The 23,558-nt window shown below is 53.7% G+C and overlaps 1 protein-coding gene and 1 long non-coding RNA gene across 6 annotated transcripts; one reads left to right on the top strand and one right to left on the bottom strand.

Moving 5' to 3' along the window:
* Positions 1-1,320: 1,320 nt before the first annotated feature.
* On the top strand, positions 1,321-13,520 carry LOC137148398 (uncharacterized). The gene is made up of 2 exons (XR_010918518.1): positions 1,321-1,441; positions 13,215-13,520. It is a non-coding gene; the product is annotated as an uncharacterized lncRNA (long non-coding RNA).
* On the bottom strand, positions 10,139-23,239 carry COPZ2 (COPI coat complex subunit zeta 2). 5 transcript variants are annotated; one of them, XR_010918515.1, is made up of 10 exons: positions 23,076-23,239; positions 22,165-22,239; positions 20,249-20,330; positions 19,406-19,497; positions 18,926-18,981; positions 18,124-18,201; positions 17,245-17,296; positions 17,004-17,124; positions 14,165-14,203; positions 10,139-11,649 (listed from the first exon to the last, which is right to left on the bottom strand). XR_010918515.1 is itself a non-coding variant. In XM_067541130.1 (10 exons), exons 1-10 carry the CDS (start codon positions 23,193-23,195, stop codon positions 11,607-11,609), a joined length of 663 nt encoding a protein of 220 aa, XP_067397231.1. In that variant the 5' UTR covers positions 23,196-23,239; the 3' UTR covers positions 10,139-11,606. The 5 variants fall into 5 exon arrangements, 2 of the variants coding, with proteins under 2 accessions (XP_067397231.1, XP_067397230.1); XR_010918516.1 differs by lacking the exon at positions 17,004-17,124 and adding an exon at positions 13,064-13,159; XM_067541130.1 differs by having other exon boundaries at positions 17,099-17,124.
* Between the last annotated feature and the right edge of the window lie 319 nt (positions 23,240-23,558).

Genomic DNA, 23,558 nt, shown 5'->3' with positions numbered 1-23,558 from the left:
GGCCCCTCACTGCCCTGATGGTGGGGAATCCTCTGGGGGATGGCATAGGGTCAGCTATGCCATCTCAGTGCCTGCTTCAAGGTTCCCTACCTTGGGGGTATTCCCTGAGAGGGAGGGAAGCATGCTGCTGTGCAGGGATGAATCCCCCACCCCTGTCTGATTCCATTTCAGATGCTCTCATCTCTATTGTCTATTAAGGGCAGGGACTCCCTCTTCCAATGTGTTTGTACAGCCCCTAGCACAACAAGGCTCTGATGCCTCCGGGGCTGCTGGTGCTCTTGGTATATAATCCTAATAGAACTGTAATATCTGAGCTGCCTCTCTTGAGATGAAAGGGAAAGATTCAGGAGGAGGAAGATAAGAATCCATCTGGGCATTGAGCGTTGCTAGCGAAGAGGGATTGTCTGTGCCAGGGGTGTATGTGGGTAACCAATGCCTGACTGTGTCCACATTGTTGGATCTAGATCCCATTATTTATTTATTTGCTTTTCTGTAGTGCCTAGAGGCCCTAATTGCAGGTCAGGACGCCATGGTGCTAGGTACTGTACCATCACAGAACAAAAAGACAGTTCCCAAAGAGCTTACTATGTAAATATAAGAGAAGAGTCACCTGATGAATACAGATAAATAGATGGGTAGTGGTATCACTGCACCAGTAGCCTTTTCTCCATGGAATCCAATATTGGAACCCCAAATGTTCCAAAATGATATGTCAGACACCCCCTGCCCTGAAAAGTCATGAGATTCAAAACAAAACAAAAATTCCCTTCTGGTTTCTGAGCCTTTAGGATGACACTTGGGTCAAGTGTGTAAGATTTTTTTTTTTTTTTTCTGCAACTACCAGGGCTAGAAACTTACATATTTTGTTTTCAATGAAAGCTGAGAGTCTCTCAGAATCACTTGGCTCTAGGAGCTGGTGCTCTATGTAAAACTTCAAATATTGCCTGATTTGTCTCTGGTTCCACAGAAATCCCACAATCATGTGGTACAAGAAGGAGCATTATCTGAGTCAGTGCTAATGACAAGATCACAAATCTGGCTATGTGCAAACTTAGCAGGAAGGGCCTGATTAACTCACAACAGGGACTTTCTGAATGATTAACTTTGCTGTGAATTATTTCCTTCTGAGACAGTTGCAAGGGGTTGCGCACTCCCACCTCCAGATGCACACATAAGAGGAGTTAAAAACTCCTTGAAGGATTTGGTAGCCCTCAGAGAAACTATTTTTGGGGCGGGGAAGGAAATCCGTAGCATTGGTGGAAGGTACTAGGTTCACAGCCCTGAGACCAAACTCTCCTCTTCATCTCCAAAACAGGTGCAGCACAGACAGCTTCAGGGAGCTTTCCTCTTCCCACTCTACCCACGTGCCTCAGCCTGGAGAGACCATCCCCAGAGGTAAAAATGGAGGCGGCCCGTGCAGAGGGAATTCCTATCCTTTGAGGTATGACCAGCTGCCAGAGTTTGGCGGGGAGGGGAGCTCTGTTCTTTGCCCTTGTGGCCTCTGCTCTCTGGCTTCCCTTCCCCAGTCCCTCAGTGCACACACTGCATGCAGCTAGCTGAACTCCAGAGCCACCACTGCTTTCCCAAGGAGCTGAGCCAGAATCCTGGCCATTGGGGGCCTTTCCAAGACCCCTCCCCAGTGTCATCCTATCCCAACATCTATGATGGACACAGTGGCGGCCCCCTTGGTAGTGATGTCTTTTGTCAGGCTCCTCCGAGTTGATTGTCTGTAGCTCTGTCTTTGTCAGTGTGTCAGCCAGAGGTGAGCCACTGACTGGGAGGTCAGGGTAGGCGGTAAAGTGAGTCACTGGGGCAGGGGGTATATGCTGCAAGCCGTGAAAGGAGTGGACAATGCAGCCATTGTTTCAGGCTCCCCTCACCTCCACTCCTTTCCCGCCTTCTCCTCTTTGTTCTTGGCAGACTCTTTCTACACAGGGTTTAAGCAGGGTGCTGCATTGACAGCGCTGGAGAAGTAGCCCCAGAGTGGAAGGCAGCCTGGGCATGGCAGGGCAAGCTTCCCCCACACTGTCCATTCCTAGGTGGAGTTATTTCCTTGTCCTCTCTACTAGTGGCTCCCTCATCCCAGAACATGGATACCATGCTCCCTGGATACAGTGTCCCTTTCTTTGCTGCAACCAACTCTCAGATCTGTCCTTCCCTGTTTGGGAGCAGCTGTAGGTATCAGACAAGCTGCTCAGAGACAGGATTCAACCCAGAGGCTAGCCCTCTTCATACAGCAGCCAGCTGAGGTGCTGCTGCTTCCAGATTCCCCCTCACCGCTGCCCTGAGCTGCCTTTGGAAGACCCAGAATGGTTAGTTGGAAATGCTCTTCAAAGCCACTGGCACCCACTTTGCTGCTGCCTAACATACTGGGTGTGTAGGGGTGCAGCCCTTTGAAATAATCAGGGCATAGGCATACCACAGCCATGCCCCTAGCCTGCCCCCTGACATCAGCCTGTTGTGCTGGGCCTCTGCATGGGGCAGAGGGGCTCCCTGCATTTGGGTGTATTTTGAATGGGAGCAGAGGGGGAGAGGGCCGTAGGGCTGCCTTGGGGCCTTTTTGTACAAACTTAGCTAGGGTCACAGGGCAATGCAAAATCTGGCTGCATAAGCCTGTGAGGTCGGCAGGAGCAAGGCTATAGGGCTGGGGAGGAAGGATAGTCCAGGGGCTATAGCACTAGGCAACTGGGGTTCAGTTCCTTGTTGTGCCACAGACTTCTCCGTACCTGTAACATGAGGGTAACAGCCCTGCCCGACCTTGCCAAGGGGTGTGGAGGAGATAAACACATCACAGGCTGGGAGGTGCTCAGACGCTACAGCCAGGGGAGCTACAGAAGAACACAGGCAAGGTGTGATACAAGGAGGGGGACTTGGAACTGACTCCTGCAGTGAAGGGCGCTGGGGTGAAATGGAGCTGGGTTTCTCTACTCAGGACAGCTGGATTCCCATGTGCTCCCCACCTGTCACCTCAGGTGGCACCTTGACAGGTCTCCATGCTTGGCCTTTGGTTGCAAAATGCAGGCGGTTGAGGGGGCAGAGGAGGCAGCAGCTGTTTCCTTCGCTTCCCTCCAGGTCTTTGCTTTCTGGTTGTGTCTTTTTCTCTAGCCTGTTTCTTCCCCTTCCTCCCTTTGTCAATGGGGAGCCCAGGGGAGACAAATGTCCCTCCAGCAGTTGCAGTGGGGGAGCCTGCAGGGTGCCTCAGCCTCCCGCCCGGGCTCCTCCCTCGCATTGGTTTTCTACCTGATGCAGACTGGAATAGGAGCAGTTCTCAAGCATACGTTAAAGCATGGAGAGAGCATCCCCTGTAAGGCCCAGAGCTGCTGGGGAAGCTGGTTCTAGACATCTGGGCTAATCCAGAGCGAGCCCTGGGGGAGCTGGTTCTGTAGTGCAACTAGACTCTGCCGTGCACTGTGCATACGACTTCCCACCTCACTGTGAAGCCTGTGGCCAGCGTGCTGTGAGCCCTCTGTATCTCTCTGGGGCTCTGAGACACCTTCCAGAGACTCTGGTTGATCCTACATTGCCATCTGCTGGGGACAGACGGATCCGTCCTCTGCCCCACGGCTCTGGTTTGCCTTGTGAAAGGGGAAGCAGGTGTTTCTCCAGCAGATGTCATGGTGCCCCCTTCTCCCCATCCCACAATCTCTGCCCGCTGATGGTTTCGAGGCGGCTCAGAGCGGGGTTGGCAGACCCAAGTCATCCCATTAGAGCAGCCTCATTGCGAAGCGGGGCAGAAGGGACTCAGGGGAGGGGAGAGACAGCCCCCCTGGGTGTGGGCCAGAGGGGGCTCTGGAGGGGTAGGTACCCAGACAGCCCCTCCTAGTGTAGGGTGGGTGGGGGTCCCACACAGCCCCCGGTGTGGGGCAGAAGTAAGAACAATGTGGCTCTCTTTGCTGGTCCTGGGGAGGCAGAAGGGCTCAGGGAACGTCACCCCATCCCCAGCAGCCAGGGAGAGGGAGAGGGAGATGGGGCTGGATGGGTGCAGCCTGATTCAGCTGCGGGCCTCCCCAGGGAAACTGAGTCCACCCTCGCTGCTCTAAACACGCTCCCTGCTCTCCAGCGTGCTGGGACCAAGGCGGCGTGCAGAAAAGGGGCGGGGCGGCGCAGCCAGTGACGCCGCCAGGGTCCCAGCCAGTCACGGGCAAAGCCGTTCATCAATGTCTGGCCACGAGCCAATCAGGCGAGGGCTGCCTTTGCTGCCAAGCAGCCAATGACGCGAGGGCCTGGTTTCACGGTAAGTGGCTATAAAGGTAGGGCACGTGGGGAACTTGGAGTCGGCTCGGACTCGGAGTGACGGCTGGTCTTGCTGGGAAAGCACCATGGAGATTGGACCGGGGGGGTGAGGCTGGATGATTTACCAGACCGCCCCCCAGCTGCACTGCACCCCCACTGCCAGCCTGTGCACCCCTCTGAAACCCAGTGCCTCCCCCAGGGAACCCCAAAACTTGCATCACCCCCACAGCTCCAGCTCCAGCAGGGTGGTGCTGGGGCTCACGGGTGCAAAATGCAGCAGCGGGGTTCAGGGCAGCTGTGCTGTCAGAGGGTTTGTGGGGTGCAGTGTGGCACTGGAGCTCGGGCTGTGTGCAGGGTGACACCAAGGCAGCGGTGAGGTGTAGGGTGGCATTGAGATTTGGAGGGGGCAGGTTGGCACCAGGGTTTGAGGGGCTAGAATAGCACTAGGATTCAGGGAGGGGCTGCCGGGCGGCCATGGGGTTCAGGCAGCAGAATGATGCTGGGATTCAGGGGGGAGCTGCATCTTCCCCAAAACTTCAAGGCCCCACCCAAGCCACAGTGCTGCCCTCCAGCCACTGAACCCCAGCGCAGCCCTGCCCTTGCACCCCAAACCCTGGGGCTGCACTGTCCTCTGAAGCCTCTTACAGTTTAGCTGCCTTGACCCCGTGGTACCATGCTTTGCACCCCAGCACCACCCTGCATCCTGCACCAGACTTATGTGCTGCATCACACCCTGGAACCCTTGCACTTTCACCCAGGGCCTCCCAACTTTTATTAAAATAGGGAGCAGCAGTGTTGGGATCTGCTCTAGTTTGGGTCCAGCAGAGGAGGTGGGGGGTGTGTGTGAAAGTGATAAATGGGGGATCCTCCCCAAGGAAAGGAGCACAAGACCATGAGGTGGGGGAAGGTGGAAGGCAGAAGAAGGGATTTGGGGGCCCCCGACGCTCCCCTGCAAGTCTCTTCTGCTGAGCAGCAGCTGTTAGGCTCAGCTCGCATGTGGGTGGGGGCGGCAATTTCTGCCTTTAGTGCCCGTGCACTGCCACTTGTGTCTGTCTCCGATCTGGGACAAGCCAGCCACATGCCAACGGCTAATGAAGCTGTCTGGGGAGACTGGTGCCAGGAGGAATGGTGCTTGGCTGGCATCCAGGCTGAGTGACTGGAGCTCGCCGATCCGGCTCCATGGAGAATGTCAGGAAGGCAGTGGGAGCAGGCGCTCTAGGCCTGGCGTCAGTCATAAGTTGGAGGCAAAAGCAGGGACTCTCCCATTCCCCTTCTAATCGCCCTGTTGGTCTTTCCAGCCCAGCTCACCTAGCTTCTCCCGGCAGGTACTGCCGGAGTCTTCTCCTCTGCAGCTCCTGCTGTCAGGAGCAGCCCTCCCCCTGTGTCTCCACCCCATTTCTGGATCTCCACCCCATTTCTCCCTCGCCCTGTGCCACTTCTCTCAAACTCGCCTTGCCTCTGATTTAACATAGCCACATACATGTCAAAGCACCTTCCAGCCTGAAGCTCTTCAGAGCTATAAACATCCTGCACCACTGAAATGCAGCCAGTTCTGGCTTGGGGCTATGTGACAATCAGGGTCCAGACACCCCAAAGGGAGAACAAGGGGTCTGAACCCCAAAGAATAAGCTGTTAAATCAACTGGTTGTATACAAGGTAATTGTGTATAACAATATGCCAGGTAAGGGTCTTTTATGAAAGCTTGTAATGTTCTGAACTTGGCTGGGCATGAGGAGATACAGGTACAGACTGGGGGGTATGAATCTGTGTAGTGATGTATATAGAATGCTATGTGCATGACCAGAACTACAATTTCAAATACACTTATAGCAGGGAGGGACTCCTTCCAAGCCAGTTTACATGAAACTAACTTCAAATGCCCCATCCATTGTCCAGCCAGGGAACGACCCTGGTAGACCATTAGAGGTAATGGGAAAACATGGAAACCAATTGAAACTGAAAAGAAAACCCCAGTCTTGGAAAACTAAGGCCTAGTCTACATTAGAAAATGACATTGGCATATAACTACATCACTCAGGGGTGTGAAAAATCCACGCTCCTGAAACCCAAGTCCCCGTGTAGACAATGGCAGGTCAATGGAAAAATTCTTCTGTTGACTTAGCTACTGCCTCTTGGGGAGGTGGGTTTACTGCACTAATGGGAGTGTTTCAAGTGTAGACAAGCCCACCAAGAGGCAAGAATTTCCCCCACCGTGAATCACCATACTCTGAGTGAAAAGCGTTTAAAAAAAAAAAGCCAGAAACTGAGGGCCAGCATCTAGGCATGGCACTGTTGGTGAAATGCTGGATCCCCTCTATGACGGGTACACTGGGAAACTGTCCAGAGGCAATAAGTATTTTATATGAGGTCTTGTCTACACTAGCACTTATGCCAGCAAAACTTAGTTGCTCAGGGGGTGTTTTTTCACACCCCTGAGCAACAAAAGTTTTGCCAGCATAAGCGCTAGTGTAGACAAGACCATAGGAAAGGGAATTTAGCTCATAGAGAAGTGGAAAGCCTAAAGTTGCATCTGTATGTGTATTCTCTGTGACTTGTCTGTGTTTGCTCTCCCTCACTACTTCAGCATTGAATCTGCGGTTTTTCTATTCAATTTGCCTTTTGTTTATTTTCTCCCCCAGCTATCTGCTGTGCAAACTGTGCAGATTGTGTGTGTGCCTGCATGAGCTGATAACTGGGGGCAGGATTCTCTCCTTTGGCAGTGATGAACCAGAGGGGAAATGTCTGCATGTCTGGTAGTTGAGAACTTGGGGAGATCATTCGGGGAGATTTGCGACCGGACGGGCTGGTAGGGTCACCCTGAAAGGAGTAACTAGGTTGGTGGAAGTCAGGGTGAGACCTTTATGCCTGTGAGCTGGCTAAGCATCACATTGACACCCAAAATTACAGAGCAGATGGTGACAGAACCCTTAATGCTTTGAGCGATCCCCAAAACATCCCAGCATACAGCCTCGCTGACACTGGGGCAGACTCTTCCCTTCTCTCCCATCAAATGCCTTGCATTTTTAGTGACCATGCAAAGCAGTCTCCTCAGGTCTGCTCCGAAAGGGCCATGTGTGGAATTCAATGCATCTGCCTAGCAAGGGTGAAGGGTCCTTCTGGATTTTGAACGTGTGGTTCCAGGGAGGCTGCAGCTCTCAGAACCAATGCTGCGCTCCCTAGCCCTGGCCCAGGTCCCTTAAGCCACTGGGCTGTGGAGTTTATATCAGCCGCTCTCTGCCTCATGCAGCGTTAGAGTACAGCTTGCATGGCAGATGCTCTGCAGGGCAGAGCCAGCTCATCAGGGGAGGTCATTGGCATCTTTGGCACGTCAGAGGCAGCTGGAGGGGGAAACCGAAGGAAGGAGGAAAGGATGGATGGATGCAGAATTGGTGGGGGATTCTTTCCCCACTCCCTGGCAGGGAGCCAGAAGGAACTCATTTGCAGTGTGGGCTGCTGGAATCTCTCAAGGAGATCACAACCCCAGGGGTAACCACAATTACTGGTAAAGACCAGGAGTGGGGAGGAAAGTCCCACCCCCCCAAACCTCCAGCCCTCGCCCAACAAAGACCCAGAGGAGCAGCATCTGTACCCCAAGCCCCATAGCCCTGGCTTGGAGAGGGCTCCCAGGTGTGATGTCCCTCTGAGTGCTGACCCTGCTGGGCCAAGGGTGCATTGCTGGTCTGAGCTAGGAAAAGGGTCTGCTCCAGCCACTGGGGGACCTGCTGATCAGAGAGCCCCCAGCCAGCTGCTGCTGCATGGCACCTGCCCACGGGAGGGTCCAGCCAGAGACACGCTTTACAGAGAGCTCATCAAAGTAGTTTTCAATTGTCCCCCTCCACTCACAAGAACTGGGCTGGGTGTGCTGGTTTGTTATAGTAGGGCTATTCCCAGCTACTGGTTTGTTATTGTAGGGTCGCTGATGAGTGCTGGGGATACTGGCTCGTAATTTTAGGGTCACCCCTAAGTCTGGGCAGTGTGCAGTGGTTTGTTGTTGTAGGGTGACCTCAAAAGTCTGGGATGAGTGCCGTGCTTTGTTATTGTAAGATCACTCCCTCCTTCTCCCCAGTTTGATCTGTGTGCACTGGTTTGTTATTGTAGGGTCACCCCCTTGCCCTGACTGGTCTGTGTGCACGGGTTTGTTAATGTAGGATTGCTTGTGAATGTCGGGCCACTGATATTTTCTGGGAAAATTAAAGACACCCTCCCCCCAGCTCAAACTGCAGGATGCACAGGCCAGCGGTGGGAGGGGGCAGAGCCGAACCCTTGGTCTCCCTCTCACACCTGGGCAAGTGGTGCAAAAGCCCAGCGTGAATGGCTGGGGCTGGGAGGGGGACTGAGAGAGTGAATAGGGGCTGGGACTGAGAGTGAAGGGAAGCGGTGGGGCTTGGACCTGAGGAGCAGGAGGTTAAGGCCTCTGGATTGGAAGAGGGTGGAGACAAGGTGGTGCAGGGCTTTGGGGCTGGGGGCAAGTTGGGAGTGGGCAAAGAGATTGGCTAAAGGGACCTGTGGGGGAAATGGTGGCACTGGGGGCCCTGGGGCTGGGGGAAAGGGCTATGGGGTGGATCTGGGGGCTCCGAGGCTGCGGGGAATCTATGGGGGAAAGGGTTGAGCTGGGGAACCCTAGGGCTGGGGGGATATGGGGGAAAGGGTGGAGCTGGGGAACCCTGGAGCTGGAACAGGGATGGAGACTGGGAACACGTTTTAGTCCCTGGGCATCATCGCAAGGAGGCTGCACTTTCCGTTTCCGCCAGCAGGTGGCGCTGCAGGATCACTAATGGGGAGCCTGGGGCTCGGGGCCCGCTACGGCCGGGGGGAGAGGCGGGGCTAAGCGCAGCTGGGGGCGGTGTCGCGAGTGGCTGGGGGCGGGGTTATGAAGGCGCCTTGCGTGCGTGCGTGCGTCTCATGCGGGGGAGCAAGGCACAAGAGACAGACCTACGCCGAGGCGGAGGCGTTAGGGACCGTCGCAAAAAAGAGGAAGAATCAAGCCATGATGCAAGACATTCCTGGCTTTTCTCCAAGATCTGGGGGAGCCCAGGCCACGTGCATGAGGTTCTCAAGAGCTTAGGATCCAGGGCTGAATCTAGTGGAGCCTGGTTACCTGGGGGAGGGGAATGAACCCCTTCCCACGCAACATGCCCCACTCCTGCCTCCTCCTCCCCTCGCACCCCAAGTGACTCTGGCCATGTGGCAGTGATGCATTAACTCTTTCTGTGACCCTGGGCCTGCACCAGACACGTTTCTTGCACCAGCTAAAGAGCAAGATGTGGAAAAAACACCAGACGCCCTCCCCACCCACCCACCCATATTTTGATCCAAGCTCCTGATGAAAAATCACCAGCAATTCCTTTTTCTCAGACTCCTGGGCACACAGTGCCATGAGGACTCACACAGCTGCCATGCAGGCTGAAGACAGCCAGGAAAGTTCTCAAGTACACTAGGCTAGTGTTTCTCAACCTTTTCGATACCAGGGACCAGTTTGCTGACTTCCTAAATGGTATCAGGGAGCTCTCAGAGACCGGCGCCGGTCCATGGACTGGTCATTGAGAAAAATTGCACTAGGCCAGAAACAAGTCTGCTTGTCTTGAAGTAAAATAAATATTTCAGCACCCTCCAAGCCACATTAAGAAGCAGCAGGGAGCAGAAGTTCACGGTAAAGATAACAAATGCAAGCTTTCTGGGAGCGCTGCTGCTGCCGCCGAAGGAAAAACATTTAACAAAAATATACACGTCCCAGGCTGATGCTGCGCCTTCGTCCAGAATGATTTTTATGGATGAGTTATAAACCCCTTCAAAATCAAGCCTTGTAATGGAAAAACTGACACAGTCTTAATTCTGTGTGGCGCTGTAATAGAAACATGCTGGCACCCCACACACACTACAGACAGGAGAGACGGATGGGGAAAAATTACCCATGTAATATAAAACTTTATTTGTTGATCATAAAGGAAGCTGGGTGTGCGCAGCGTACAGAAATTGATTGAAATGTACCAAGCCCTCAATAGAAGTAAGTATCGCACAATTGGCCATTCTCCATTTTCAGTTTTTTCTTACGATTAGTAATCTGGCGTGTTAAAGGAAGGAAATGGTTTTTCTGAACATAGGATTTTCACTGCACCAGGGGCCTTTAATGATGTTTGAGCCGACAACTAATTGTAGCAGGGCTGTTTCCAAAATTTACTACGGCCAAAGCTGCATGAGGGAGGCAATGCTGCCTAGTGGCTGGAGAACTGGATTGGGACTCAGGAGACCTGGGTTCTATTTCTGGCTCTACCACTGGCCTGCTGGGTGACGTTGGGGAGAGCACATCCCCGCTCTGTGCCTCAGTTTTTCCATCTGTGCAATGGGGATAATGATCCTGATCTCTTTTGTAAAGCACTTTCTGATCTACTGATGAAAAGTACCTTGTAAGAGCTAGGAGGTTATATTATTATTGCTTGTCACGTGGCGGTTTTGAATCTTACTTTGACAGGGTGACAATTGTTTCTGCACACTCATCCCCATTTGGGTGGACGGGACAGTGGCACGTGGGTGGTGAGCAGGCTTCATGCTTAGCCACCCCCACAGAGATCAAAGCGCTGGCTGCCTTGGGAGATGGCGGCGGCGATTTTGGAAGTGGCTGGAGATTTTCCAAAGAGCCTAGGGCGACCTGGGTGCCCAAGCCCCATTTGTGTGAATGGGAAAAGGGCATGCAAGTCCCTTCAATGATTTTGAAAGTCTCAGGCGGCGTCTGCAGGGCCTCGACCCTCAATGAGGAGCACTCATTGGCTCTCAGCGTTGGTCAGCAAGTGTGCGTGCATTAGTGACAGCCCTGCAAAGAAAGGCACCAGCTCTTTAATGGTGAAACTGAAGATTAAATTCTAGTACGTTCTGGCTCTGCTAGTACCAAACAAATTCTAACCGACTCTCACGCAGGGCTTTAAGTGTTGTAAAGACAAGGAATCAATCTCCTATTCGTTCCTAAGATAATTACTAATTCCGCTGAATGGTTCTGGAGTTCTTAATGGCTCTTGGGCCAGGTTCTGCTCTCAGTTACACCATTGCCAATCTGAAATAACCCCTTTGACGTCACTCCACATTTACACTGGTTTAAGGAGCAGAATTTGGTCTGTTAACCGGTTAATTCTCCCAGCCCCCTCCCTCCCCGTTAGCATGCAGAGAATTTCACGCCACAGAGACTTGGTTGAAGCCAGCGTCCATGGAAGGCTGGAGGCGCGGCCGACGTCAGCCATTTTGCAGCGTACCCAAAAGCTTTCATCAGACTTTCAATGCCAATTTGCAAACGGCTAATCGAATAAGGCGAGGCATCAGTTGCCGTCGTGGTTCAGACCCATCCAATAGGGAGGATCCAGGCGCTCTCCTCTGGGACTTTCACTTTAATAAGGACCATTTAATTTGCTCTTTGGCAGATTGCAGAACCTATTAAGGAGGTGGGGGGATGGAAAAGAGAAGAAAAACAGAGAGATATTAAGCCCCACAGCCTCGGGGATTCTGAAAACGGATTACAACTCCATATGAACTCAGCAGGACTCCTTCACGGGCACCAGGAGACCCATTTAGTGCCAACATAAACCTGCCCCATTCTAAGAGAGGGAGATTTCTGATGTGTCTCCATGAAACAAGCAGGGTGGTTTGAGTCCCGATTTCCCCCAACCGGTCACTAGGTGGCAGATGTGCCTCTTCAATGGGGTGGCACCTGTGTGAAACGCAAGGACTCTTGACATGGGGGGAAAATTCGCTCCTTTAGCCTGTTTATTTCTATAGCTCCCTCCATTTCTAGAAGGAAACAGGGACTCAAATCCCCCAGACCCAACAACCAGAGATTCCCCTTGTTCATAAAAGCTCTTGGGCTGCTCTCTGGGCTCAGATGCTCAGGAAGATGCAGCAGTTTTGCAATGCCATGGTGTGGGGAGGCACTTCTCTCCTCTGGCTCCAGGAATTAGGTATGCCTGGGAACCCCACTCTAGCCTCAGTTTCTCCCTAAACTACATCCTGGACCCTAACCACCAATTGGTGCCACCCCATCATCAGAGTTTGCTGGGACTAGAGGTGGATCCTAAAAAGAACCCCTGATCTGAACAGCCTCCGATCCAGGAGGCCTTCAAATTGGGGTCTGTCTATCGCAACTCAGGGCAAACACTGGCTGGAACCAATGTTTAAAACCAGGTTTCACACCTGTCCACCGAATACAGTTCCTGATCCAAATTAGAGGTGGATTTTTCCGAGGGGCAAAGACATCGGTGCTGAGGGGAACTGGCTTTAGACCCATACACCTGACTGGTCAGTCCAAGCTGTGATCACCCTGGATACACATGCAGTTACATACAACAGAGTGCACGTGCCGAGGGAAGCAGCCAGCAAAGGAAATCAGGTAGTTGGGACCATTTCAACAGGCAGCTACGTACTCCCAAAGAACCCCAGGCAACTTTCTGTAACTCCCTCTTCATCATTTAAAGCCATTTTAGGCACCCCTCTCCCAATCTCAAATGGGCTTCTTCATCCCAGCCATCCTGATCACCCAGCAATTCGCACAGCTGGGTATGTCTATGGGTGCAAACATGCTAAGCCACCTGGGGCCCGAGGAATGAGTAAAGAAGAGAGAGGAAATTCCTAGGGATGGCATGATGCCAGCCACGGACAGATGTGACTGGGCATAGCGGGTGGCGGTACGTACTGGCTGCACTGCGTAAACAGAACAGACCCCCGGGCAGGGAGTTTTTTTCCAGCTGGTTCTTTGGAGGTGAGGGAAGGAAGGGGTTACATGGGTACTGATGCCACAGGCAACAGAGGCGTGTGCAGTGATGGGCCCCCGCTGTGGGTGGGAGTCACTTACTCTGCCCGCTGTGAGGACTGGAGGTGGTTAGTGCTGGGTTAGACAAGGACTCAGCCCTAGTGCTCAAGCTGACAGGATTAGTCTGGACAGAAAGACCTGCAAGGAGAGAGTGCGTGAGGGGCTCTGAAAGGTTTGTGCTGATTCTCCCCAGGCAGACCCGGCTTTTCCAGCAGCCCAGAGACATCCCCCAACCCCAGCCTCCCCACATGCGATGCCAGGAGCCTGCCCCAGAGAAGGACACGCTGTCTGTAACCCTCTGACTCACTCACCTTGCCCTGTCCTCACCGGCTATATGAGGAAGTGGGGAGGGGGGAGCTCGGTTTGATGACTCACACTACGCTGTGGGCACCCAGGAGCATTGTTACAATGCTGGACCCAGCAGAGCAAAGCCTGCTAGGGACACGTGAGTCCAAGCTCAGCACGTTTCTGTTCCAATGTTCTCCCAACCTCCCGTCCCCTCAAAGTGCTACTTGGTGGTGAGAGCCGGCCAGGGGAGCGGGGAGTCAGGATTCCTGGGCGCTATTCTAGAGGCAGGCGGGTGTCAGCCGGTGGTTAGAGCAGAAGATTGTAAATCAGGACTCGTGAGCTCCTCTCCTGCGCTGGACCCGCTGTGTGAACTTGGCCATGTCACTTCACCACTCTGTGCCCCAATGTCTTTAAAGGGGGACAATGAGACACATCACGGGAGGGAGGTGAAGTTTCCTTGGCCACAGAAAGGGACATTGACGTGTTGCTGTGAGTGGGACCTGGTGATTTAAATGCTGACAGTTGAGGGCTCACAATGATGGAAGGGGCTGTGCTGATGCTACAGCTACCAGGGGGCACTGTCACAAACCCCTTCTTGCGAAGACCCCCCCCCCACGGGTCTGTGCGCCCCCAGGGGTATTCGAATACCCATTCCTTGTGTCACACAGTCTTGTTGTGTGCTTCCAATGGCTAGCCCAGTGTGCCCAGGCGCTGATCGCTGCAGCACACAGCATCTGTCTCCTCCATGCTGGTGCTGCAGGGACAGGGGCCACTTCACCAGGCCTCCTCCACTGCCCAGTCACTGCCATCCCATGCCAGCCCCCAGAGAGGAAAGGGGAGTCCTGGGACCCTTACCTGGGCGACGCTTTGCTCAGACAGAGGGCTGTCGTCCACCTAAAGGAAGGAAAACGGCAGAGGTTTAAGGAGCGGGGAAGGGTATTGGAGTGAGTGCAGGGCACGGTGGGGGTGATGCATCAGAAAGGGCATGGGAGAGTGAGTGGGGGGAGCAGGTCAGATGGGCGTGAGCACGCGGGAGGAGGGGAGCATCTCCAAGTGCGGGCTGGAATCATTTATTCATGGTGCAGGTAAGGGCTGGCCAGGAGACAGAGCAGGGGCTCACCGGGGGCAGCCCAAAGGCCCCATTGCCCCACTTCAAACACAGATCTGGGTGCACCCTTCGGCCTCCCTAGCAAAGGGAGGAGCAGAGCCCCATCCTGCGGCTTCCCTGGCCCTACCCCCGGATGCGCCGTTCTGAGCTGCAGCTTCCTGCCGTGGTTTGGCGGGAAGTACAGGCTGGCAGCGATGGCTCGCTCGGGAGATGCCACTGCTGCTCTGTGCAGGTGCAACTTGGGGCTGGGCCTTGTGCGTGGAGGAGGAGGAGGAGGAGGAGGAGGCCAAGCAGGCTGGAGGGCAAGCTCCCCTTCGCTAGACATGAAGGAAAATCCCACCGGGGCCAGGCCCCACCTGATGCCTGTTTTCAGCCTCTGCTATGGTGCTCTGTGCAGCACATCTAGCTAAACCACCTGCTTTTGGGCTCCAGCCAATTCAAGGAAGCTAAACGGAGGCAGGCTAGATCAGCACCTGGATGGAGGACCCTGCGTGAAACAGGGAGGTGGCGATGGTGAGGTTTTTTCAAAAGCAGTTCTAGGGTTTGGTTGCCTCATTCCTTAGGAAACCTCTACGGCCCATGCCTAAGGCTCTGGAGGGTCAGACTTTTAGGTGATGCACAAACCTGAGGTCATGGTGACTGTCTGCAGGCATTCAAGATATCTGGGCACTTAGATGCGTTAGCCCTAATGTCCTGGCCATGTTTCCACTCAGGTGATCACATCCTGCCCACCTAAATCCCCTCTGTAGGTTCATTTGAATGAAACAGGCTTCACTTCCTGTTGTGCTGGGTGGCTGTTAAAAGAGCTGCCACATTCCACCCCAGAGGTGGCTGCATTTCAGCCACGGGTGGCATGAGCCCGGCAGAGCCCTCCCCTGCCTCAAGGGAGCGTTATGAGATGAAGAACCTTGAGATCCTCTGAAAGAGCCATGCACGACATTACTGTGATTATTCTTTTTGCTTGTAGGGTGCCCTCCACCACACACACACACACAGTGCAAGAGAACTCATTTTGAGAGCTCTCCACGCTGCTCTGTAATCCACTCCTCAGCTCCCCAGAGCCTCTCCGGGTGTCACCAGGGCCGGGGAATGCCATTCTCCTTCCCAGCTGCCTGTGGTCACGGCTGCTATCTGCTGAGGGCTTGTGTTACGCAAACACAGAGAGAGAGATAGGAGCGCCTTGTGCCCCAGCTGTTTCCAACAATCTTGGGGGAGCTGGATTAGGAAACACCATGCAGCTGGCATGTCTGAAGCATTTGTTTACTCTGCTCTCAAGTGGAACAACCGCCTCCGCTTTGGCTAGTTACGTGCCTGGGCAGCTCTGGGCTCAGATCACACCAGCACGGATCAGTTGCTGTGGAAGAGACAGGTCTTGTTTGGGATAGTTTTACTTCTTCTTGCTTCCAAGCCTTTCGTAGGCCCTGATACAAGCACAGCGAGCATGGATCCGGGCATGCTCGACTGACACAACACAGCTAATGACGGGGTGTGTTCATAGAGCACTGTTTTCCCATGCGCCATGTGTCAACAGCTATGCATGCTGGGAAAATCTGGTGGCTATCCCACAATGCCTTAGCTGTTGGTGCACAGGACGGCACGTACACTGTGCACTAGGATACTGTCCTGGCTGGAAGTCTGGGAGGTAGGACACTGGTTAATTTGATTACACCTACGCAGTTAAACCATCCAAAGTCCACAGCAAGACAACCATGTCAGTAGCTGGTAATGGCCAGATAATCACGTCATGGGTAGGGTTGTTACAGTAACCCCGCAAGGTTACGGACCCAGCTATGCATTGACAAGAACTTTACACAGTGGCAACCTCAGTACAAATCGGTATTGCCGAAAACGCCTTAGTAGGCAGCGAAATTCTCACCCAATTAGCATGGCTCAGACTGATTTAGATCTGTTCTTTGAGCCAGAGTTCAAACTGGCCGAGCCCAAAAGCAAGCACACAAGGCTACTACAGGCTTGGAACGATCCGAGTAGCTTCGATCAGTTTTGAAGGCGATTGGGGTTTATTTCTGAGAACTCTTTTTACAACATTTTTATCAACAAACTCCGCCCTGGAAGTAAATAAACGCGGATACTCCTTGCTGGTTAGCCAAAATCTCACAACAGTTGAGATTTGCAATAGATTTGGTGATAAAAATCATATGGCGTCATTGCTATTCCATAATCAGACCTGTTGGATACAGTTTAAGGCAGCAGGAGACGCTAGTTCTCTATGAGAGTATGGTATCCCTGTGGGAACATTTTTAGAAGCGCTCAAAGCCCAGCAGCTCTTTGGAAAATTTGTTTAGGTGCCTAAATGGGAGCTGTTGGGTGCCTGATCCGTTTGGAAATCAGTCCCTTTCCGCTCCCTCCATGCCAGTTTTATTTGTTAAAAGATTTTTGGATGGAGGCAGAAACTGACAATTAACAACAGTCATTAATGAAAACAGAATCCCTCCAAGCCTGACTGTCACTCCCAAGTCACCCGCGTCATGCAGAAGAGGGCGTGACCTCCCAACTAGCCCACCGGAGCTCCCCATGGCCACGCAGTGGGGCCACGTGCGACATGCTTAGAAGGAAGTGACCTCACACCTGCTTCCCATCTGGCCGCTGCCTACTTGCCACCCTTGGCAGGCACAGATTCACTCTGCTCTGAGTTACCGGCGATATAATCAAAGAGAACAAACCCATACGCCGCAGGCTCCGAGGCCGTCTGAGATGGAGAGAGTTAAAGAGGGAAATTAGAGCGGAGGGCTTGAAGGACAGAGAAGGGAAGGAAGCACTGACGGAGGGGCTGTGCAGACAGCGGGGACAGGCTGCGGGAGGCACTCACCCTGAAGTTCACTTTCTGGATCACTTGCTGAGGATCGCTCTCCAGAATCACCCTACGAACAAGGGGAGCAATGGCATTTTCCCATCAGATCACGGCTCCTCCTAAGGGCACGTTAATGGTGTTTTGCTCCCCGTTGCGACAAAATGGGTGTGAGTTCTGAGCTGAGGCAAGGGGCCAGATGGACTGCTGTAGAAACTGACCCCCTCCCCCCTTGCTCCCAGAACAATATAGCATAGGCACTGGCAAAGCAAACTTTTCCCCCTCCCCACCAGCGAACCTCAGCCCTGATAGAACACTGGACTTGACTCAGGAGACGTGGGTTCAAACAGGCATGCTGAGTGACCGTAGGCAGGTCACCTTCCCTCCCCGTGCCTCAGTTTCCCCATCTGTAAAATGAGGCTGGTGATACTGCCCTCCTTTGTAAAGCACTTTGAGATCTATGGATCACAAGTGCAATATAAGAGCTGGGTTGTGGTGCTAATGAAGTTCCATCATCTTTGCCTGTTCAGTACTTGGATGACAAAGAGGGCAGCTAGCTGTGGTTTGTCCATTAGAGATTGGACTGAGACCTGCCCAACTCATTTCATGCTGGTCATCAACAGCCACCAGATGGTAAAGGCTTTTGGTTATTACCAACATGGGCTGGATTTGAACTGGAGACCCAGAGATGGAAGGTTCCAGCCCCCTGAGCCAGCAGCCAGCCCACGGCCAGCACTGCAGTGGGAACCCTGGCTCTGATGACTCCCTCGTTCTTCCGGGACTTTCAGCAATAGACCGGGCTTTTGGCCTCTCTCCCTTCAGTGCCTGACTAGCCTGTCTGCCCTCTCCTTCCCTTCCCCTCCCCTCCACAGCTCCGAGCAAAGCCCCACGGCGCCTCACCCCCCATCGACGATCTCGTCCACCACAAGGAACGCCCCGTCCAGGTTGTCCAGCAGGGAGCGCTTCTCGACGTTCTTCCTGAAGGCAAGACAGTGTGAGCCCATGAGACTTCGAGACACTCCATACAACCAGGTCTGGAGCACTGAGTCCCAACGCAGCTGCAGAGACCTCCCCCCACTCCCAGCCTCCTTTCTCCTCCCGGTACAGTAATGCCAGCTGCTCAGGGGACCGGAGACTCTCGTGTGCAGGGGAAGGATGACACCCGCTGTCTCACTTCAAGGCCCCGCCGCAAGAACTGGTCTCCAACTCCACTGCATCCCTAGCACCTGGGAGTCTCATGCTGAGGGCAATCAGCTGGGAGCCAGGACTCCTGGGTTTCCTTCCAGCAACAAGAGCAGGTGCGGTCTAGTGGTTACAGCACGGAACAGGAGTCAGAACTCCTGGGTGTTGTCACTGAGGCATTGGATAACCTTGGGCAAGTCACTTTCCCAGTCTGTGCCTCAGTTTCCCCATCTGTAAAATGGAGCGCATAGCAGCCACTCCACAGAGAATTGTTGTTATGGGTATTCTGTTAGCACTCAGGAAGTGCTGGCCCATACCCCAGGGAGGACAGAGCCCCTGTCCTCAATAGCTTTCAAGGCTGTGAGGCTTGATTCCTTCAAGGGCTTTGAGATGCTTGGGTGGAAGGGGATGGGGCAAGGAAAGCACTGTTGTTATTAGAGCCAGTTTGGGCCCCCGGAGCCTGTCCCTGGGCGATCTCGCTAGATGGGATCAGGAGCTCTGGCCGTGGCCATATACTCACCGTAACATGTGATTGAGGGAGTCGAAGAGACAGGTCAGAACAGCCACCAGCATCAGCTAAAGGAGGAGAAGGAGACCCGCGTCAATGCAGTGTAGAGATGCCCTCAGGGACCCTCCACTCATGTGCACTCTGCTGGCAACCCGAGTCTCAGGGTGTCTGACGGACGGCAGTCCTGGCCGCCGAACAGAAAGCCATGCAGACAGAGCCAGACGTAAGCGAGCAGCATCAGTGAGCGGCCTAGGAACCAGGAGCAGGACCCAGGGCACCTCCAGGAAGAGGAGATAAATCCTGCCCCAAACTCAATGGAGCCGGGGCAGGGCTTGAGGACATGGAAAACCATCCCAGTGCAAGGCCCGGCGAGTGGGAACGGAGCGCCTCTCTCCCACAGAGCAGAGCGAGTGGGGAAAGAGAAGAAACTCCAGCATTTAGCTGCCCCTCCTGTTCTGTTATCCCAGGGAGGAGTGGGACCCAGGGAGTTACCTCGTTTTCCTGGGAGCTCCCCACCACGTAGAAAAAGAGGTCGATGCTGCTTTTATAGACGATGGTCAATCCCTCCAGAAAGGCGATCTCACCTGACACAACGGGAGGGAAGGAGAATGGGAGGCAACGTAAGCACGGATCTCTGTAACGTTAGAACACGCTGTCTGCATGGGGAGATGGGACGGCAAACCTGGCCTCGCCCCTACAGGAGGGCAACGGGATGTGCATCCACACCACGGGCAGGATGTCAAACACTTTAAGTTCCTGGTCGTCCTCATTCTTCTGGCAACAGTCCGGCCACCCAGCATGGCAGTGCTGGTTCTGATTTGCCAGCATGCGACTGTGATGGCCCCAGTGTATTCTGGGACTCCTGAAGTATCTCACACTGGACTGTGGGATGGGGCAGGGAGAACTGACTGAACCAAATCTTATAGCTTCCTACCCACATCAGAAGCAGTGTCGTAAACTGAATTGTTCCAGGTGAGGTGGCGTAAAGGTCTCATCTCAGGTGTTGCAACCACTGCTTATCAAACTCCTGGGCCAGCAGTTGTGTGCAAACGTGAGATGTTGCATAGGCCTTGCTAGCGTCCTTACGCTATTTCTTTTGAGCGATTTGAGATGATCACCTCCAGGGTGTTATCATCAATATCGGGACCCTTTCAACTCCCCTTCCTGGACTGCAATACCCATGGGACAAAGAAGTTATCACACACTCCAAGGGGTGCATAACCACTGGCAACCTCCATATAATCCAGTGATATAAGTAGCCAATGGCCTGAAGGAACATATAGGGAAACTCTCCTCTTCATCTTCTGGTCCCTCACCCAAAACTCAGCTACTTACTGTCAGTTTTGTGGGTTTTGTTGAAAACACTGCTCTCAAAGGTCTTCTGTTCTTTTGTGGATGGAAAGGTGTCGTCGTAGTACTGCAGAGGATGGGAACAAAGGAGTTAGAGCAGCCATGGGACTAGCCAACGGAATAGGAAGAAAAAGTAAAGAGAGCTGAGCTAGATGAACCAATCATGGTGAGAGAATCAATACAGAGACCCATAAAAGGCTCTCTATGCTGACAGCCATATCAAAGAACATTTTGGGGTGGCTGGGAAATAGTCACTTAAGTAGCTTTGGGATCACGGTTTCTCTCCGCAAGTCAAGGCCACTTCACTGTTCCTCTTCAAATCTTTCCTTCAAACTCTCCTTCGCAGTGGTGCCTTCAAAACCTGGATCACGGATAGGTGTGATGAGCCTATCATGCCCACCAGTACTGTGTTATTTCCATGTGCTTCCTGTATGGTCTGTTCCTTGTAGACTTAGATTGGAAGCTCTTTGGGGCAGGGATTGTCTTTTTGTTCTGTGCTTGTACAACACCTAGCAGTAGGGGGTCCTGGTGCACGACTAGGGCTCTTAGATGCTTCCGCAGTACCAATGATATTAATCTAGAAGTCACAATCAATGTCTATTACCCCATGAGTTTCCATAACAATCATAGAAATTATAAAGATCAACTCGCCCAACACCCAGCCAGTGTATATAATGCAGTCCCGGCCCACTCAGAGGAGGCATCAGAAAATACAATTCCATCTGGGGTGAACATTTAAAAAGGCAAATGCTGTAAAAATGAGGAAATTGCCAGGTGCTTTACAGACAGCTATGAAGACAGGCTCATAATCTGAACAAGACAAAGGCTGGAAGGAAATGATCCAGCAAAGCAAGTGACAAATGGGTACTGTTTGCTACCTGTCGTGTTAGATCAATGATTTGTGTGTGTGTGTGTGTGTGTGTGTGTGTGTGTGTGTGCGCGCGTTAACATTCAATGTATGGAGGACTTTAGGTTTATAGGTGTTGCCTGATCTATTGATTGTGTATTAATTTAATTGATTACTTAAGAATTCCCAGTTAACAATCTGAGGTTCTTGTCCCAAGATCATGCCCCGTATTATTAAAATTAAAGTTCAGTTGGGAACCCCGATGTACACAACTGCAACGCTCACATTCAAGAGAAACCTTTTGAATTTGCAATAGTTGGGTTAATACAGGAAGTTACAAATACTCCAATCCAGCAAGGTAGATCGAGACAACGCAGAATGTGCATCTGAGCATCCGTATATGCATACCATCCCTTGCAAAAGAACCCGAAGCGTAAGTCATCTTCCGCCCCATGTTCATCAGCACCAGTGGTTGTCATCCTGGCATCTCCCAAGAGTTATATCTCCCAAGCAGGCACACAGGCTGAGATGCTGCTGTCACTATGCCTAGTGCATATTCAGTAGAGGTTTCTCCCCTTTTCCTTATTTGTATTTCCTCACCCTACTAAGGCTGGGGTGCCCTTCTCCCATAAGTTACTAGTCCACGTACCTCAAGTTTATTAGCATATATATAAATTAGTCACCATGGCATTCTTGTGGTCAGACATCTGCTGATGTTCCTAATGTAAAATATCCCAAACTGGTATAAACTAGCATCTTGTGGTTACCTGTCAGCAGTTCTCTCTTGTGATAACTTATGATCTAGGGTTAGCTGCTAAGCTATTGTTTTACAGACCTTGTAGGCTCATTACATTGTTGCCGTACCTAGCAAATACCTATAGGGTCGACAGGCCTCACGGAGGAATGTGTTTTGAGGAGGTGTAGAGGCCTCCACAAAGCGATGATGCCTCTGGCTTTGCTTCTCACTCCACAGGAGCGGCCCTAGCCAGCCCCACCTCCCTGGGAGGCCAGAGGCCTGGTGTTAGGGTTTTCTTCTGGGGCAAGTGGCATTTACCTTGGCTAAGAGTCGCTGTCCATCATTGTCCAAGATGAAAATGGCCTTGACTGTGTAGAGGGAAGGCTCCTGAAACTGACATAAGGACAGTGTGAAGCCAGAGGCTGCATCCAGGTATGTCCAGAACCCAGCTGCCTTGCATGCCCCGGGACAGGGTCTGCAACATTCCCCAGAGTGACCCCCATGAGGCTGAAATGGGGCCGTAGTGCTCACAGTCTCCAGTGCAGACAGCCTGGCCCACTCTGTGTCTGGCCTTGTGCTGATCCACTTTCATCCCTGTGAAGCCAGAGGCCCCGCTCCAGGCCGGATCCCCTGTCCCAGGAGCCGGAGGAGATTCGATGGCTGGGGGCCATTAGCGAAAGGGTCCATCCAAACCCAAGTTCTGTCATGCACTGACTGCTCCAGAGTCCGAGTCCAAGTGTACCACAGAACCTGGGCCGAGAGGACTGAGATGGGCCTGGCACCAGAACCAGAGCTGAGATGGCTCCCGGGGGACCTGGCACCAGAGCCTGGGCTGAGATGGCTCCCCAAGGGGTCTGGCTCCAGAACCAGCTGAGGGCGGGGCCTGGCACCAGAACCTGGGTTCAGAAGGGCCTGGCACCAGAACCTCCAGCCCCCCGGCACTGCCCTTTACCCCCTAGGCCTGGCTCCCCTGCCCCCATCTCTTCTCCCCAGGGACTCTGCTTCCGGGGACTCTTCTCCCCCACCGGGGACTCCCCCTGGAACCTCCCGGGACTCCCCCTGGAACCTCCCCGGACTGTCCCCCGGGATTCCCTCCCCGGCGCTGCTCCCAGCGCAGAAAGTTTTGCCCAGCGGCCGAGAAGTTGCCGAGTTGGCATCGCTGCGGGCGAGCCCCGTCCCCGGAGGCAGAGGAGCCGCCCGCGCCCCTGTCCCCGGAGTCCCCCTGGTACCAGCAGCCCTGCGGGGTCCATGGCTCCAGTGGCTCCAGCTGCTCGGTCCCCGCCGCCGCCGCCGCCTCCCGGGGCAGCCCCCTCGGGGTGCTGACGTGGCCGGGCCTCAGCCCGCTGCATCCCGCGGCACGGAGAGCTCGGCCGGGCTGCTCCGCCCCATGCACCGCGGGGGCGGGGTGGGGGGGGGAGGAACAGGCCAGCGGCGCCCCCTCGGAGCTGCACGAAGGGCGTAGCTGGGGGGCTCCCCCCCCCGCAGCCTGCAGTCCTGGGGGGCTGGGTCCCCTCTGTACTGGAAGCGAGCTGCCCCCAGTGCCCCCTGCACTAACGGGGAGGGGGAAATCGGGGATCCCCCCCAAAATGGGATCCCTTCACCCACCCCCATTAGTAGAGAGCCTGCCCCCCCCCCAACAGTCTTGCAACTTGGAGTAACGTGGGCCGGGGGGGGGGGGGCTCTCTCTAAAACCAGGCCCCTCCCCCGCGTGC

The sequence above is a fragment of the Emydura macquarii genome, unplaced genomic scaffold (genome assembly GCF_026122565.2).
Source record: "Emydura macquarii macquarii isolate MOO-44397 ecotype Brisbane River unplaced genomic scaffold, CSIRO-AGI_Emac_v2 contig_629, whole genome shotgun sequence".
Taxonomy (NCBI): domain Eukaryota; kingdom Metazoa; phylum Chordata; order Testudines; family Chelidae; genus Emydura; species Emydura macquarii.
The sequence above is the reverse complement of the archived record's forward strand: the minus strand, read 5'-3'. Positions and strand labels throughout refer to the sequence as shown.

Coding starts and splice junctions, on each gene's coding strand:
- COPZ2 (XM_067541130.1), bottom strand. CDS start 23,195: ATGCAGCGGGCTGAGGCCCGGCCACGTCAGCACCCCGAGGGGGCTGCC. Junction 22,240..23,075: donor TGGACCCCGCAGGGCTGCTG/GTACCAGGGGGA, acceptor TCCTTATGTCAG/TTTCAGGAGCCTTCCCTCTA. Junction 18,982..19,405: donor GGAGCTCCCAGGAAAACGAG/GTAACTCCCTGG, acceptor CTCCTCCTTTAG/CTGATGCTGGTGGCTGTTCT.